At 39.0% G+C, this 13,870-nt stretch overlaps 1 protein-coding gene across 1 annotated transcript; it reads left to right on the top strand.

Annotated features, from left to right (window-relative positions):
- The first annotated feature begins 8,198 nt into the window (after nucleotides 1–8,198).
- cwc25 (CWC25 spliceosome associated protein) lies at nucleotides 8,199–12,628 on the top strand. Its single transcript, XM_088374465.1, has 9 exons — nucleotides 8,199–8,408; nucleotides 8,551–8,723; nucleotides 8,812–9,048; nucleotides 9,140–9,209; nucleotides 9,295–9,446; nucleotides 9,874–9,946; nucleotides 10,031–10,227; nucleotides 11,285–11,452; nucleotides 12,068–12,628. Exons 1-9 carry the CDS (start codon nucleotides 8,391–8,393, stop codon nucleotides 12,177–12,179), a joined length of 1,200 nt encoding a protein of 399 aa, XP_088230591.1. The 5' UTR covers nucleotides 8,199–8,390; the 3' UTR covers nucleotides 12,180–12,628.
- Nucleotides 12,629–13,870: the final 1,242 nt, after the last annotated feature.

Raw genomic sequence — 13,870 nt, 5'->3', positions numbered from 1 at the left:
TAGGCGGGGGACACCCTGAACTGGTTGCCAGCCAATTGCAGGGCACACAGAAACGAACAACCATCCGCGCTCACATCTAAGGGAGATTTTGGAGTGCTCAATCGGTCTACCAAGCATGTTTTTAGGATGTGGGAGGAAACCGGAGTGGCCGAAGAAAACCCATGCGGACACGGGGAGAACATGCAAACTCCACACAGGGAGGGTGGACTCGAACCCGCACCCTCCTAATTGTGAGGCAGACGTGCTAACCAGTGCCCCTCCGAGCCTCACTTCAACTCTGAAAGACAAAATAAAAATATCCAGAAAATCACAGATTTTTAAAGAATTTATTTGCAAATTATGGTGGAAAATAAGTATTTGGTCAATAACAAAAGTTCATATCAATGCTTTGTTATATACCCTTTGTTGGCAATGACAGAGGTCCAACGTTTTCTGTAAGTCTTTACAAGGTTTTCACACACACCGTTGCTGGTATGTTGGCCCATTCCTCTATGCAGATCTCATCTAGAGCAGTGATGTTTTAGGAAAATGGTCAAACGACAGGAGGCCAGCATGGGAGAGTGCCCGGCAAAAAACCCACGCAGGCACTGGGAGAACATGCAAACTGGCTGTGAAACCCTGGCTGTCTGTAATCAGGACGGGACTAGAAAAGCAGAATTGCTTCCTCTCGCTTCCCTTTTTGACAACTCATGACAAGAAGATGTGAAATGAATTTGTAATAAGTGTGTTGTTTATGTGCTTGCCGAAATAAACAAATCAAAACAAATATAAGGGCATATACCAACGTTTCTTAACATGCCCTGAATGCTAAAAATCAATTTACAACACCAGCCATATTGTTGCTTTGTCATCAGGGGTTCCCTCTCCCAAATTTGATCTCCCAAAGAGGGTTGTGACGAATAATATACTAAATACTTAATTAGTAACATAACATGTGACAACAATGATGTAACACAGATCAATCGTTAAAGTTGTCTTTTAATTGTAGCTATTTGTGAGTATTGAATTCACATAGCACACGTTGAGGCCTTGAATGCATCACGCTCTGAACAGGTGTTGTGCTCGATTTGGTTCCCCCGTGAGATTTTGTTCCCCCTGCCGCGGGAGCGCGCACGCCTTGTTTGGAAAGCGAAAAACCGATGCCGGACGGCGTCGTACGGCGTCAGCACTATGTTGTTTTCAATAAAAACATGAAGAATTCACGTTTGCGTCAGTCAATTTTAATTTTTATAAAGGATTATTCTCATTTGATGTCTTTAAATTCATCCGCGTTCTGCCATTGAAGCGGGGTGCATTCAAAGACCAGTCGTACAGACGGAACACTCACTCACGTCACCAAAAAGCAACGATATAATTACGTGAGCTCTTTGCATAAACCTCGATGCAAAGAAACTCCTCCTTTTGGGTACCGTTACATGCTACAAGGAGTATATATTACAAAGGAGACTTTATTCTCAATTGTAATCATCATTCATCCATCCATTTTACTACTCAGGTATTTTCAAAGCAAATTAATATTGTTGCATTTATTAATTTGCTTTAAAATGACAGCGCAATATAATTAAAAGCTGACACTCTAGCAATGTCAAACGTGTTCATTTAAGAAAAAGCCACACACGTTTTGTGATCAAATCTTTCATAACGACAATGATTTGAGAGAATTGATTTGAATGAATAATTGAAGAAATTTCAGTTCTGAAGGCTCCTTTTGTCCCAAGCAAAGTGAAAGGTGGTGGGATAAAAATTGTAACAGGAACGCCATAAAAAATGTCAAGCCGTGAATATTTGTGCCCCCCTCCCATTTTGAGAACGGTGAGTCCTGGACATCGACTGGCTTTTTTTCTGTCTTCCTGGGGGTCTGCTCAGGTAGTGTGGCAAATTTGAACAGGTTCCCTCATTCCTGGCCCAAGTTACAGGGGGGGAACATATCCTCACGGCATATCCTCAATATCTTTGGCCTTATTTTATTCAAACAACTTTATTTCTTTATCATATAACATACATCAAAAATAATGACTTTAAACTTTATTAAGAAAAAAAATTTTTTTTTAAATAATAAAATAAAAAATTTTAATTAAAAAAAAGCAAAATGGTCTTCAAGCAAGCTTCAAATATTTAGCATTTAATTTCTGTACATGCTGTACACAAAAAAGAGCCTTCGGTTGGAGGCTCCCCGACACATACAAGATGGAACCACCTGCAACACTCGTCACACTGAATCTGGTAAACAAAGAAAAAAGCAAGATCATACAATGCAGCACATTTACAATAATTTACAATGCATGTGTCATTCAATATATTTCTTAATCATCACATGCATTAGTTAACAAGACCTGACATAATTACCTATCTGTCGTCTGTGTCATGTGTAGCTTCCCCACAAACAAAGCACAAGTCAGATAAATCATCTGTGAAAACAAAGACAGAAGAATTGCTATCGTACTTCCCTGTGTAAAACTTAACTGAGTTGTATATAGCATTGATAGCACAGTCAGGACCATTCTTTGGGTGGCAATAACATCTCTTGGGTGCATATTACTTACCAGTCTCTAATAGAAGTGTGGTGGCAATTTGCAGCCTGTACCTATTTATATCGTGTGCCTTTGCTGAGAAATCTATTTCTTTATTTGAAAGAAGATGTTCTGCAAACTGAAAAAGACAATGTCAGATGTTGACAGTGCATAAAGAATGCCTTAAATGTTTGCCATCTTTAGCCTATATATATCGTACAAAAAATTTAACTGTCAGACAATAATTTGTTTTAGTCCTTTGTTGTATGAACTCTAAATTAGTTTTTTTGTTTTGAGTAATGTTTGATTAAGTTTTTGCATAGTTGAGTGATATGAGTTTGATAAATATAGTCTGTAAATCAAATGCATACTTTCAAAGCAAAGACACCACAAGAGGTTGAATCTTGTTGCCTGGGATGGGGGACAGTGCCACAAGTCCACCTGGAAACATTGCACCCTTTGTTGTGCATGAACGCCCTGAAATATAAGAGCCAGCACATAAACACAAATTTCAAGTTTTATCCGTCAATTACATAATTTGTATTGATAAAAATAAAAACCTAGTCCACTTTCAAAAGAAAGCGCACATCTTCAGTTAAATGTTGATATCACAATAGAACTCTGACTTTTAGAAGCTGTGCTTACCGGGTTGATTCCAGGCATTTTTTAATGTCCATTTGAGACTCACCAAGAGGATCAAGCAGTAAGGACCTTTTTTCTCCTGGCATGATTGCCTATATTTTAAACACAAAATATGAGGTTTTATTATTCATATGCATGAATTATCAAACATTTTGCACATAACTATATATTTTTTGCTGTAATGTTACTCCCTCTTGTGGCATTAAAACATTTCTTTACCGCCAGCTTCCAATGATTATGCTCATTGTCAATGCCAACAATAAGTTTGTATTCCACCGGGTTGATCTAAAAATAAACAGAAGAAAAAAATACGTCTGTCAATAATTTCAATAAAACGTGTAAAGAACAAAATTAATGCCAATTGAGTTTTTTAATAAAATTGTTATAATGTCTTAATAACGTTGTTGGGCCACTAATTGGCCCGGCAACAATATTAAGGCATTTAACTTCTTAACTTCATTGATAATTTTGCAAGATATAATTCAATAAACAGTACTAATACAGACAGACCTTGAGTCTCTGGCTCTTTCCATTCCATAAATTAGTCATTGCAAATGAGTCAATATAGGAAACCTTTTCCACGCTGATTTGGTTGCGTTTGTTCACCAACAACAGGAGGTACGCGTTTATAACCTGTAATTGAAACGGCAAACAAATTGAAACAGAAAATATTGGTGGTGGGGGTGGTGACTGGAGGAGCTGAGGCTAGAGGAGCAGTGGCAGTGGGAGCGGTGCTTGGAGGAGCTGCGGCTGGTGGAGCAGTGGGAGAGGGAGCGGTGGTTGGAGGAGCTGCGGCGGGAGGAGCAGTGGCAGAGGGGGCAGTGGCTGGAGGAGCTGAGGCTGGAGGAGCAGTGGCAGAGGGAGCGGTACTTGGAGGAGCTGCGGCTGGTGGAGCAGTGGGAGAGGAAGCGGTGGTTGGAGGACCTGCGGTGGGAGGAGCAGTGGCTGGAGGAGCAGTGGCTGGAAGTGCTGAGGCTGGTGGAGCAATGGCAGAGGGAGCGGTGCTTGGAGGAGCTGCGGTTGGTGGAGCAGCGGGAGAGGAAACGGTGGTTGGAGGAGCTGCGGCGGGAGGAGCAGTGGCTGGAGGAGCAGTGGCTGGAAGTGCTGAGGCTGGTGGGGATGGTGACTGTGTCATCCATGAGGATGCTCCTTTTTTGTTTTCATACCTATGAGGCACTCTTTGTTTATTTTCTTTGTATGGTTTTAGGTGGTCAATGTTTATTTTGGGGACCAAGGCTCCATTCTCATCCTGGAGGTCAGCTGTCTTACCCTCAATCGCCACAATTTTGTATGGCCCCAAAAAATTGGGGTTCAATTTTCCTCCCTTTCTTTGTTGAGACCTGATATTTTGTCTTAGAACAAGATCTCCTATGTGTACAGTTCGTGTGGTCCCTGAGATTGTTTTTGGGTGCCTTGTTTTTTCCTGCGCTTTTCTTATGTGTTCTCTAACTTGCTCAAATAGTTGGTCTTGTTCGTTATGGTTTTGTGCCATAACTTCCATCCCCACCACATCCTCCACAGTGCCATCAACCTTCAGAAAAGGCAAACATTTGCTGTCATGATTAAAGTGTCAACAAGTTTTAGTTTTATATTTGTGTTTTACAATTAAGATGTACCGAAACAAATTCAACAAGCAAATTGTCCTTGATCGTATAAAAACTTCTCCATGATACTGTATATCCTTGTAATGGATCATGGATCTTGATGTGCCAAAATCTTACCTCGTAGTGTTCTGGCACTTGAATGGGGTAGCGTGCCTCTCTGCCGAACATTAGAAAGTAAGGCGAGTACTTTGTTGTCATTTGTTTTTTGGTCCGCAAACCAAACATAACTGCATCCAAATATTCATCCCAGCTTTCTGGATGCTGACAAACCACTTTGCTCAGAGCTCTAAAAAACAAAATCAGTTTTAAAATTGCGCTGGTGACAGTGTTGTTGTTTTTTTATTAATTTTGGAGAATTGTATATAAATGACTCCAATGACAATTTTTAAACCAAAATGTGTTTTTTCGGACCTAACAGTTTTTATAGTGCATGTTATTTACTTTGAAAGTGCCTTGAAAACAAAAGCAAACTCATGAGCGACATCATAACAAGAAATTGTCAAAGATTAATGTGGGTAAATGAAGTACACTCACCTTTGAATTGTCCCATTTAATTTTTCCACCAACCCATTAGTTTGAGGGTGGTATGGTGAGCAAAGGCTTCTTTTTGTGTCAAGCATTTCACATACTCTCTTGTTGATCTGCAGTTGCCAGGGGAAAGAATAAGTAATTGAGTTGGGCAATTTTGCAGTGAAACAGTGTTTGAGAATGTGAGCTTAACATCATCAATACACTGGCTTTGCATCACAAATACACAGAAGGAAAATACAACACCCACAAGTGCAACAGTCACAAAACACGGACAAAATACAATGAGCACTAAGAAACGTTTTTTTTTTTATTTTATTTTACTCCAGCTATTTTATGAAGTTCGACATCCTTTCGTTGCTTTCATTGGCCACACAAAATAAAGTTGCAGGCCAGATATGCCCTCAGGGACTTGTATTTGACAGCTATGATGAAGATAATTTCTGCCAAACACTGTAGTACTTACTGCATTGACAAATTCTTTGCCTTGATCTGTCAAGATCCTTTTTGGCGACTCAAATTGGTAGACGAATTTTAGGATACAGGCGGTAACATCAGCAGCAGACTTCGACCTCAATGGATAGGCTTGAGGCCATTTTGTGAAATAATCGACCATCACGCAAATATATTGGTATCCATCTTTTGTCTGAGCCAGTTTGCCAATGAGGTCCATCCCCAAGAGTTCAAATGGCTGAGACACCTAATAAATAAATATTTATAAAAACAAATTGTGTTAAACTGATGTTGCTGAGAAAAATAGTTATATAAAGTATGCCACATACAAAATACTATATAGACCTTGGGTCAAAATAGAGAACATTATTTGGATTAACTGACCTGTATAGGCATGACCTCTGTTGGGCTTTTTATTGATATGCCGGCTGCCTGACATTCGTGCACTGGGACACCTGACAATGGCAAGTTTTGTGGAAAAGTAGTCATTGTTAATAAATGCATGCAAAAAGAAGGGGAAGAGCTTAGATAATCATTTTGAATTGTTTGCAAAAGATACAAAGGAATAGTTTCATTCATTATGTTTGCAGGCTTAAAAAAAATGAACAAATAAGTATACTCTTTTTGTATTGTTTACATACCCACTCATTAATGTCAACAGACATCGCTGGCCAGTAATATCTCAGAGAGATGCTGTGTGTTGTTTTATTTTGCCCGGCGTCTGCCCCTGCCGGGCTGGCATGAAAACTCTTAAAAATTTCATTTGCCTCTTCAGCACCACAGACAACCTTCACTTGGACTGCCTGGCCTGTGCCTTTTTGGCGGCAATAATACAGCTCCCCTCCTGAGTCGAAGTAAAAATAAAACGTTGAATTAGCACCATACTTGTGGTAATTCATGAAGTACTCACTCAATACACCTAATTGCAAATTTGCTACTTGGACCAAAAAAAAAAAAACAGTTTCATAATATATCAAATGTTCACTCAATGGGTCTACAACCAAATATGTTACTTTAGTTTGATAATTTATCAAATATTTACTCAATAGATCTACAAATAGTTACTTGAAAAAAACATTAGCTTGAGTTGCACTCAACAAATTCAACAATTTCCTTCATAGTGAGGTGTGTTATATATATTGCGTTCAACATTTTATAAGTCAATTATTTGTGTTATAGAGTAATTACTCTAAAACGTAAGTTTCTGACGTTAGTGTAGAAATTAGCAGGTTCTGCAATGTGAATTTTTGGTGCGTCTCTGGATCTAATTTGCTTGATTTATGTACGTTGTGTATCTTACCCTCAACGTCGTAAAACGAAGCTTTTCTTCTCAATACGTACTTCTCCTTCTTCTTAATAACATTTGGGTATTGACGTTTTGTTTAGTAGGCAATAATTTGTTGGTAAATAGTTGGGTCCATCGTGCGGCAGCGTATTGTTGTCAGAAAACAAATGGCGAAATGACATGAAGTCCGCACTTACAAAGTGGGGTAAAATAGGTGCTTCGGTGACAAGTTTGAATTAAAGACAATATTGTTTGACCAACAAAAAAAAGAAAGCATTATTATCTATTTGTTTATTTATTTATTTATTTATTTATTTATTTATTTATTTATTTATTTATTTATTTATCATCCAATATTGTAAAGTTATCAGTGCACAAATCATTTATTTACATTTACACCGTTTTAAATGGGGGGGGGGGGGGGGGGACATATTCTAACAGGGCACCCGTGAGGATATGTTCCCCCCCCTGTAACTTGGGCTACAGACTCAAGGGCTGTCCGTATTAGTACTGTTTATTGAATTATATCTTGCAAAATTATCAATGAAGTTAAGAATTATGAATTATTCATTCAAATCAATTCTCTCAAATCATTGTCGTTATGAAAGATTTGATCACAAAACGTGTGTGGCTTTTTCTTAAATGAACACGTTTGACATTGCTAGAGTGTCAGCTTTTAATTATATTGCGCTGTCATTTTAAAGCAAATTAATAAATGCAACAATATTAATTTGCTTTGAAAATACCTGAGTAGTAAAATGGATGGATGAATGATGATTACAATTGAGAATAAAGTCTCCTTTGTAATATATACTCCTTGTAGCATGTAACGGTACCCAAAAGGAGGAGTTTCTTTGCATCGAGGTTTATGCAAAGAGCTCACGTAATTATATCGTTGCTTTTTGGTGAAGTGAGTGAGTGTTCCGTCTGTACGACTGGTCTTTGAATGCACCCCGCTTCAATGGCAGAACGCGGATGAATTTAAAGACATCAAATGAGAATAATCCTTTATAAAAATTAAAATTGACTGACGCAAACGTAAATTCTTCATGTTTTTATTGAAAACAACATAGTGCTGACGCCGTACGACGCCGTACGGCATCGGTTTTTCGCTTTCCAAACAAGGCGTGCGCGCTCCCGCGGCAGGGGGAACAAAATCTCACGGGGGAACCAAATCGAGCACAACACCGGAAAAGGAAGATTACCTACCGGAAACACAACAGACCGTAGCAGCACACTCGCTACGTTGTTCCCAGCCTTCTCGACCTTCGTGTAAATGTAAAACGTTCGTTTACCACCGGTGTTTAGAAAAGGACAATAATCTTCATTTTCCTCGCTTTCATTAGTAACTAAAACAAAGGTTTAAACATGGGGGGCGGCGATCTGGTAAGTTATCTGTTGAAAGCTGCCATTGCATGAAATGCCAATTCCTTTCTGTTTACATCATCAATTACGTCTTCTGTTACAAATTGAAGCCGTTTATTTAAATTACCCTGCTACTCAATGAATTTCTATCGTCCTATGTTAGAACTTAAAGAAAAGCTGGCACCCGCAGACTATGAAAAATATCGAGCGTGTCTGGAAAGCCGAGCAAAAACATGAATCTGAATGTAAGAAAATCGAGGAGCTTCAGAAGGAGCTAAAGGAGGAAAGAGCCCGCGAAGAGATGACGAGATACGCTGAGGAAAGCGGTGCCATCAAGTTAGTTTTCAAGAACACAGCTTTTGGCCTCAACATGGAAAACGTTCGAATGTCAGTCAGGTTTTCTCATTATGTATCGTTTGTACAGAAAGAAGGATGATCGTCTGGACTGGATGTACCAGGGCGTTTCTAGTCAGGTGTCCAGAGATGAGTATCTCATGGGTCGTGCCATTGACAAGCAGATCACTGATCAATATGAGGAGCCTGAAAGTGGTCCATCAGCAGAGACTGGCCTTCTGCCTGGCTCCATCTTTAGTCCCATCACGGCTACCTCCAGCCTGGACATGGCCGCCAAGATCCGGGAGGATCCTCTTTTTGTAATTAGGTAAAACGTTGTTCTGCTCCTTTTCAAGACCTGTTGTTTTTACAATACTTCAAACTAAAGTGTGCATGAAATCTTGTGTTTTGCATTCCAGGAAGCGTGAGGAGGAAAAGAAAAGAGAAGTATTGACGAATCCAGTGAAGATGAAGAAAATTAAAGAAATGGTAAAAAAGAATTAAAAAGCTTTCCTACTACAAATTTTGCTGCTTTTTGATAACTTTTATGGGAAACTTTGTGTCACGGTCATAGTTGCGCCAGAACCTCAACAAGAAAGACAAGAAGAAGAAGAGGAAGAAGGACAAGAAGGAAAAGAAAGGAGACAAAGAGAAAAGAAAAGAGAAGAAACACAAGAGAAGCCACTCAACTTCGAGTTCGGATGAACAAGATGACAAAAAAGACAGGTACACAAGGTTGTTTGATAATTAAAAGTAGGGTTGAGAATGATTTAGAAAACAAATCCAATTGTGATCCCTCTTAATATTGTGATTAAATAATTAATAAATGCGGCTTAAACATAACTGTATATATTATAAGGCAGATTACAACAATATTGCAAACAAATCTGTGGCTTTATGACTTCAACTTTTCATGTTACTTGTAACAATCAACTGTATTTATCACTTTAAAACAAACACCGCTGCATACAAAGTGCTGTTCATGCAGCAATAATAAGTCATAGAATAACAAACACGGTTAAAACAAATTCATATTAAAATATTTTTTTAAAAGATGCGGGGATCCCATGTTAACATGTTTGTATAGCTTATTAATTACTTAGAAACATCTACTGATTTAGATCTGAATATTACTTTTAAACGTGTCTTTCAGGTTGCGCACACCAGATGGAGTGACCTCTTATAACAAATCTCATTCCCATCATCTGCCCGGCTATGGCCTCCTGGTCAGTAAGCAGCAAAGTGTCATGTCACACATATTATCAGTGGACCCACGACCCTTACTCTTCAATCTTCTCTTTACACCCTAGCTACCTGCCGGCAAACAATACCAGTCCTCTGCTTTGAATCACTCAAAACGCCACGAGAGGAGCCGAAGCCGATCTCCTGCAAGAAAAAATGGGGAAAATCACCGCTCTTCCTCACACCGAAGTGACAGGAAGATAGATGTCAAAGGTTGTAGCCCACAGAGACAGCGTTACCAAAGGCAGCGGAATCATGTGTCAAAGTAAGACTTGGGGATATCGGTCTGTCTGTCTGTGTCTGTCTGTCTGTCTGTCTGTCTGTGTGTGTGTGTGTGTGTGTGTGTGTGTGTGTGTGTGTGTGTGTGTGTGTGTGTGTGTGTGTGTGTGTGTGTGTGCGCGCGCGCGCGCGCGTCTTGTGTGTGCGCGTCTTGTGTGTGCGCGTCTTGTGTGCTTGTATACACTGGAATCAGTCTGTGCCATCAAAATCATTTTTGTCACAGCCTACATTGGCATTATGTTTTTTTGAGAGCCGTTATGATTGTGAAACCATATTCAGTGTGTTGACCCCTTTATTTGCTGGCGATAGGAACAATCGACATTTGTTGTAATTGCATGGAGGGTGACTTTATTTCAGAATCGGAATCAGTAGAGATGTTACTTGCATGTTTCCTGGTCCTGGACAGGTACAAGTCTTGGATAGATGGGAGGTTGGTCCCGATTATCTTTTCCGCAGACCTGATTGTCCGTTGCGGTCTGTGCTTGTCCTGTTTGGTGGCCGATTCAAACCAGACAGTGATGGAGGTGCAGAGGATAGACTGGATGATGGGAGTGTAGAAGGTCTTCAGCTGCTCCTTGGCTAGTTGAACTTCCTGAGCTGTCTCAGAAAGTACAACCTCTGCTGCAGTGACGTGCAGTGAGGTTCATGATTGCAGTGAGGTTCATGACTGGGGAGGCACTGACGCCCCCACCTGAATTATTAACTTGTATTAAGACAACACTGTCCTATAATGCAGAAACTGATTTATTTTGTATTTAGCAGTTGCGGGTTGGTCCCTTAAGTGCTGCTGGCATGTAACAGGCAGATGAAAATTTGTATTCCCGTTTGTGATACACTCAACCTTTTTGGTTAAAAAAAGATAGGGTCATAACAGGGACATGGCATAGTTTGTACTGTTCATGCATTGCCAATGCCTCTCTGCATGTAGGAACACTTGTGTGAGATTGACTAATGTGATTATCTGTGAAAGAAAAACAGATTGTTGTACTAATTTCCAGCAGCATTTAAGCAAAGTTTGGCTTGTTGTCATGCTTTTCTTGCAGGAAGCTCTCTGCTGAGGAGCTGGAGCAGAAAAGAAAGGAGATGATGGACCAGGCCAAGAAGAGAGATGAGGACCGGGAGAATAACGTGAGAAGATACAGGAAGCAAGATGAGCAGGAAAAACTGCAGGAACAAAATTCCAAGCATGACCGTCATGCTGGTTTTATCCAGTACGTTTGTCTTTCGCTCTCCTATTTCTATACATTTTTTCTAACCCAAACTCAATTAAGTTTCACTAGTGTTGTAGTCAAGAGCACTCAAACTGAGACCAAGACTTTACCGCGACTTGAGAGTATAATGTAGAGACCAAGACTGTATATCAAAGTAAAACCACATCCCTTCAAAAAGAAAAAAAACGCGGAAATAAATTAACAGTATCTTTACATTCATTACATTTGCAATGAAAACAAAATCTGCTGTGTTGATTTTGAAATAGCACAATGAAACAAATTTCAAATCTAAGTTAATTTGTGTTTTAATGTCTACAAATTATGCGATCATTCTGCATTTCTCACTGATCACATTATTACTGCCCTGGTCTCGACTGGTCATGATCTAAAATCTTGAGTCTGCACTGTCCTAGGCAAAGACAAGTAAAAATACCTTTGATGTCGCTACAAGACAGAGACCCTTAAAAATTGTCCTCAGGACTAAGAACTACAACACAAAGTTAGATCATCACTGAACTCACAGATCATCTTCGTGCTGATATTGCTGTCAAGGAGAAATATCAAGTCTTAAATTGTACAGTTTTTGTTCAATAAGACCTCTTTCCATTCTTGCAGTGATATGAAGTTGGAGAGTGCTGCCACGTCTTCTTTAGAGGACAGAGTGAAGCGGAATATTCACTCCATTCAAAGGACACCGGCTTCGTTGGATAATTTCATGAAGAGATGAACATGAACAATATTGTACATAGTGACTTAAAAAGAGGCAACAAACATTAATCAATATCCTTAGTAGAGGAATGGATGTTGTTTTGAGATGAACAATAAGCCTATGTCTACATAAAATCAATTTTCAGTCCTGTAAAATAAAATTATTTCGTAGAAACTGTTTACCATTGGTGAAAAGATTGTATTTTTCCTTTCAAATTTTCCAGACAATTGGGACTTTTGATGGTTTTATCACAAATGTTATTTCCAGAAGTCTTTTCAATTACAACTTGTATTGCTTGACCTCGCTATACTAAATTTCCAACTTGGCTAAATAGTCATACGGAACTGATCTGAAGTCACAACAAGATAACACCAATTATTTTGAAATGGCTTGATGAAATATGATTTTTTGGTAACTATTTTTAAACATCATGATCGCAAGTGGATAAAAGTGGTTGATTGTATAAAGATGTCAGCTATTTTTTGTTTTTTTCCCCCGCTAATGCCCAGAGTGCCCTTTATAATATTCCTCCCATAAAAAGTGGATACATTAATTAATTGCAACATACACATTTTCACTGCATCTAGTAACTTATCTCATTTTGTTATATTTCCCACCATATATATTTCCAAGTAACTAGTTACTTGGGAATAGTAAGTTAGGTAAATACCGACAATTATGAGTGGGAAAAATACAGTATCCAACATCAAGCGTAATATTGTTGATTAAAACATTAGTCAAGCTACATTTTCTCATTTTGTGCCACATTGACAATACCACGTTTGACAGATGAGAAGGAACCAGACTTTTTTTTTTCACTTTAAAAGAGAAAACGACTCAAAATTAATTCCCCTATATTCTAAGGAAAGGGAAGAAAAACATAGACACTCGCAATATTTGGGATATGTATGAAAGTTGTTCAGAAACAGGTCTAACTGTTATATGCTTTAAATCAAGCCTTCCTGGTGTGTGCTCTGAACCAATGTAGTTCTCACACTCCTTTGTTCACAAGAGATTGTTGAATGTTGTGTTCTACTTCATTGAGTCATATTGTACCTTTTCACCAAACACTGAGCAGTCAAATAATACTTAAAATAACATTTACATTAGAACAATTTTATTTTCCCGTTTACGTAATGAGACTTAGAAGTCCGAAGTGAACCTGAACGTCACTCAAGCAAACGGGTGGTCGCTAGTCAGTATGGTGCCTTAACTAATAAAACAGCTCCTTAAATTTGGGATTTACGCTGTCGACCACTGACAAAAGTTATCAATTCGTGCGAAAGTATGAAAATAGTGCCCTTCAGGTGAACCAGTGGGAGCAATAAGCAATACATTTGGATATACGTCACTTTCTACCGAACAGGTGAGCTAATGACTCAATTAGCATTTAGGGCCACCCTCATTACCATTATTAACCTCGTACGTGCGCTAGTCACACTAATATAACTTAAACTGACATATGATAACAAATATGTACGATTTTGTTGTAAAGTTTGGATGCGTTTATTTATTGTACAGTATATGTGAAAACAAGTGGGCCGTGTCTTTGCGAAGTACAAGCAATTACGTGAGTGTCGATCGCCTCCACTGCGATGGGGGCGCTCTTAATCAGACTTTACTTACTTAACAGGAAACAGGAAGTAACGTGACCTGGCGTGTGAAATAAATTGCCTGGTCATTATCGTCAAACATCGTTAAAATACTGA

This window comes from Syngnathus floridae, chromosome 4, assembly GCF_059516105.1.
Source record: "Syngnathus floridae isolate MCC-2025c chromosome 4, RoL_Sflo_1.0, whole genome shotgun sequence".
NCBI lineage: Eukaryota > Metazoa > Chordata > Actinopteri > Syngnathiformes > Syngnathidae > Syngnathus > Syngnathus floridae.
The sequence above is the reverse complement of the archived record's forward strand: the minus strand, read 5'-3'. Positions and strand labels throughout refer to the sequence as shown.

Bases quoted from the DNA above. Each gene is read 5' to 3' on its own strand.
- cwc25 (XM_088374465.1), top strand. The intron at 9,049-9,139 runs GTAAAACGTTGT...TTTGCATTCCAG, and splicing joins GATCCTCTTTTTGTAATTAG to GAAGCGTGAGGAGGAAAAGA. The intron at 10,228-11,284 runs GTAAGACTTGGG...CTTTTCTTGCAG, and splicing joins CAGCGGAATCATGTGTCAAA to GAAGCTCTCTGCTGAGGAGC.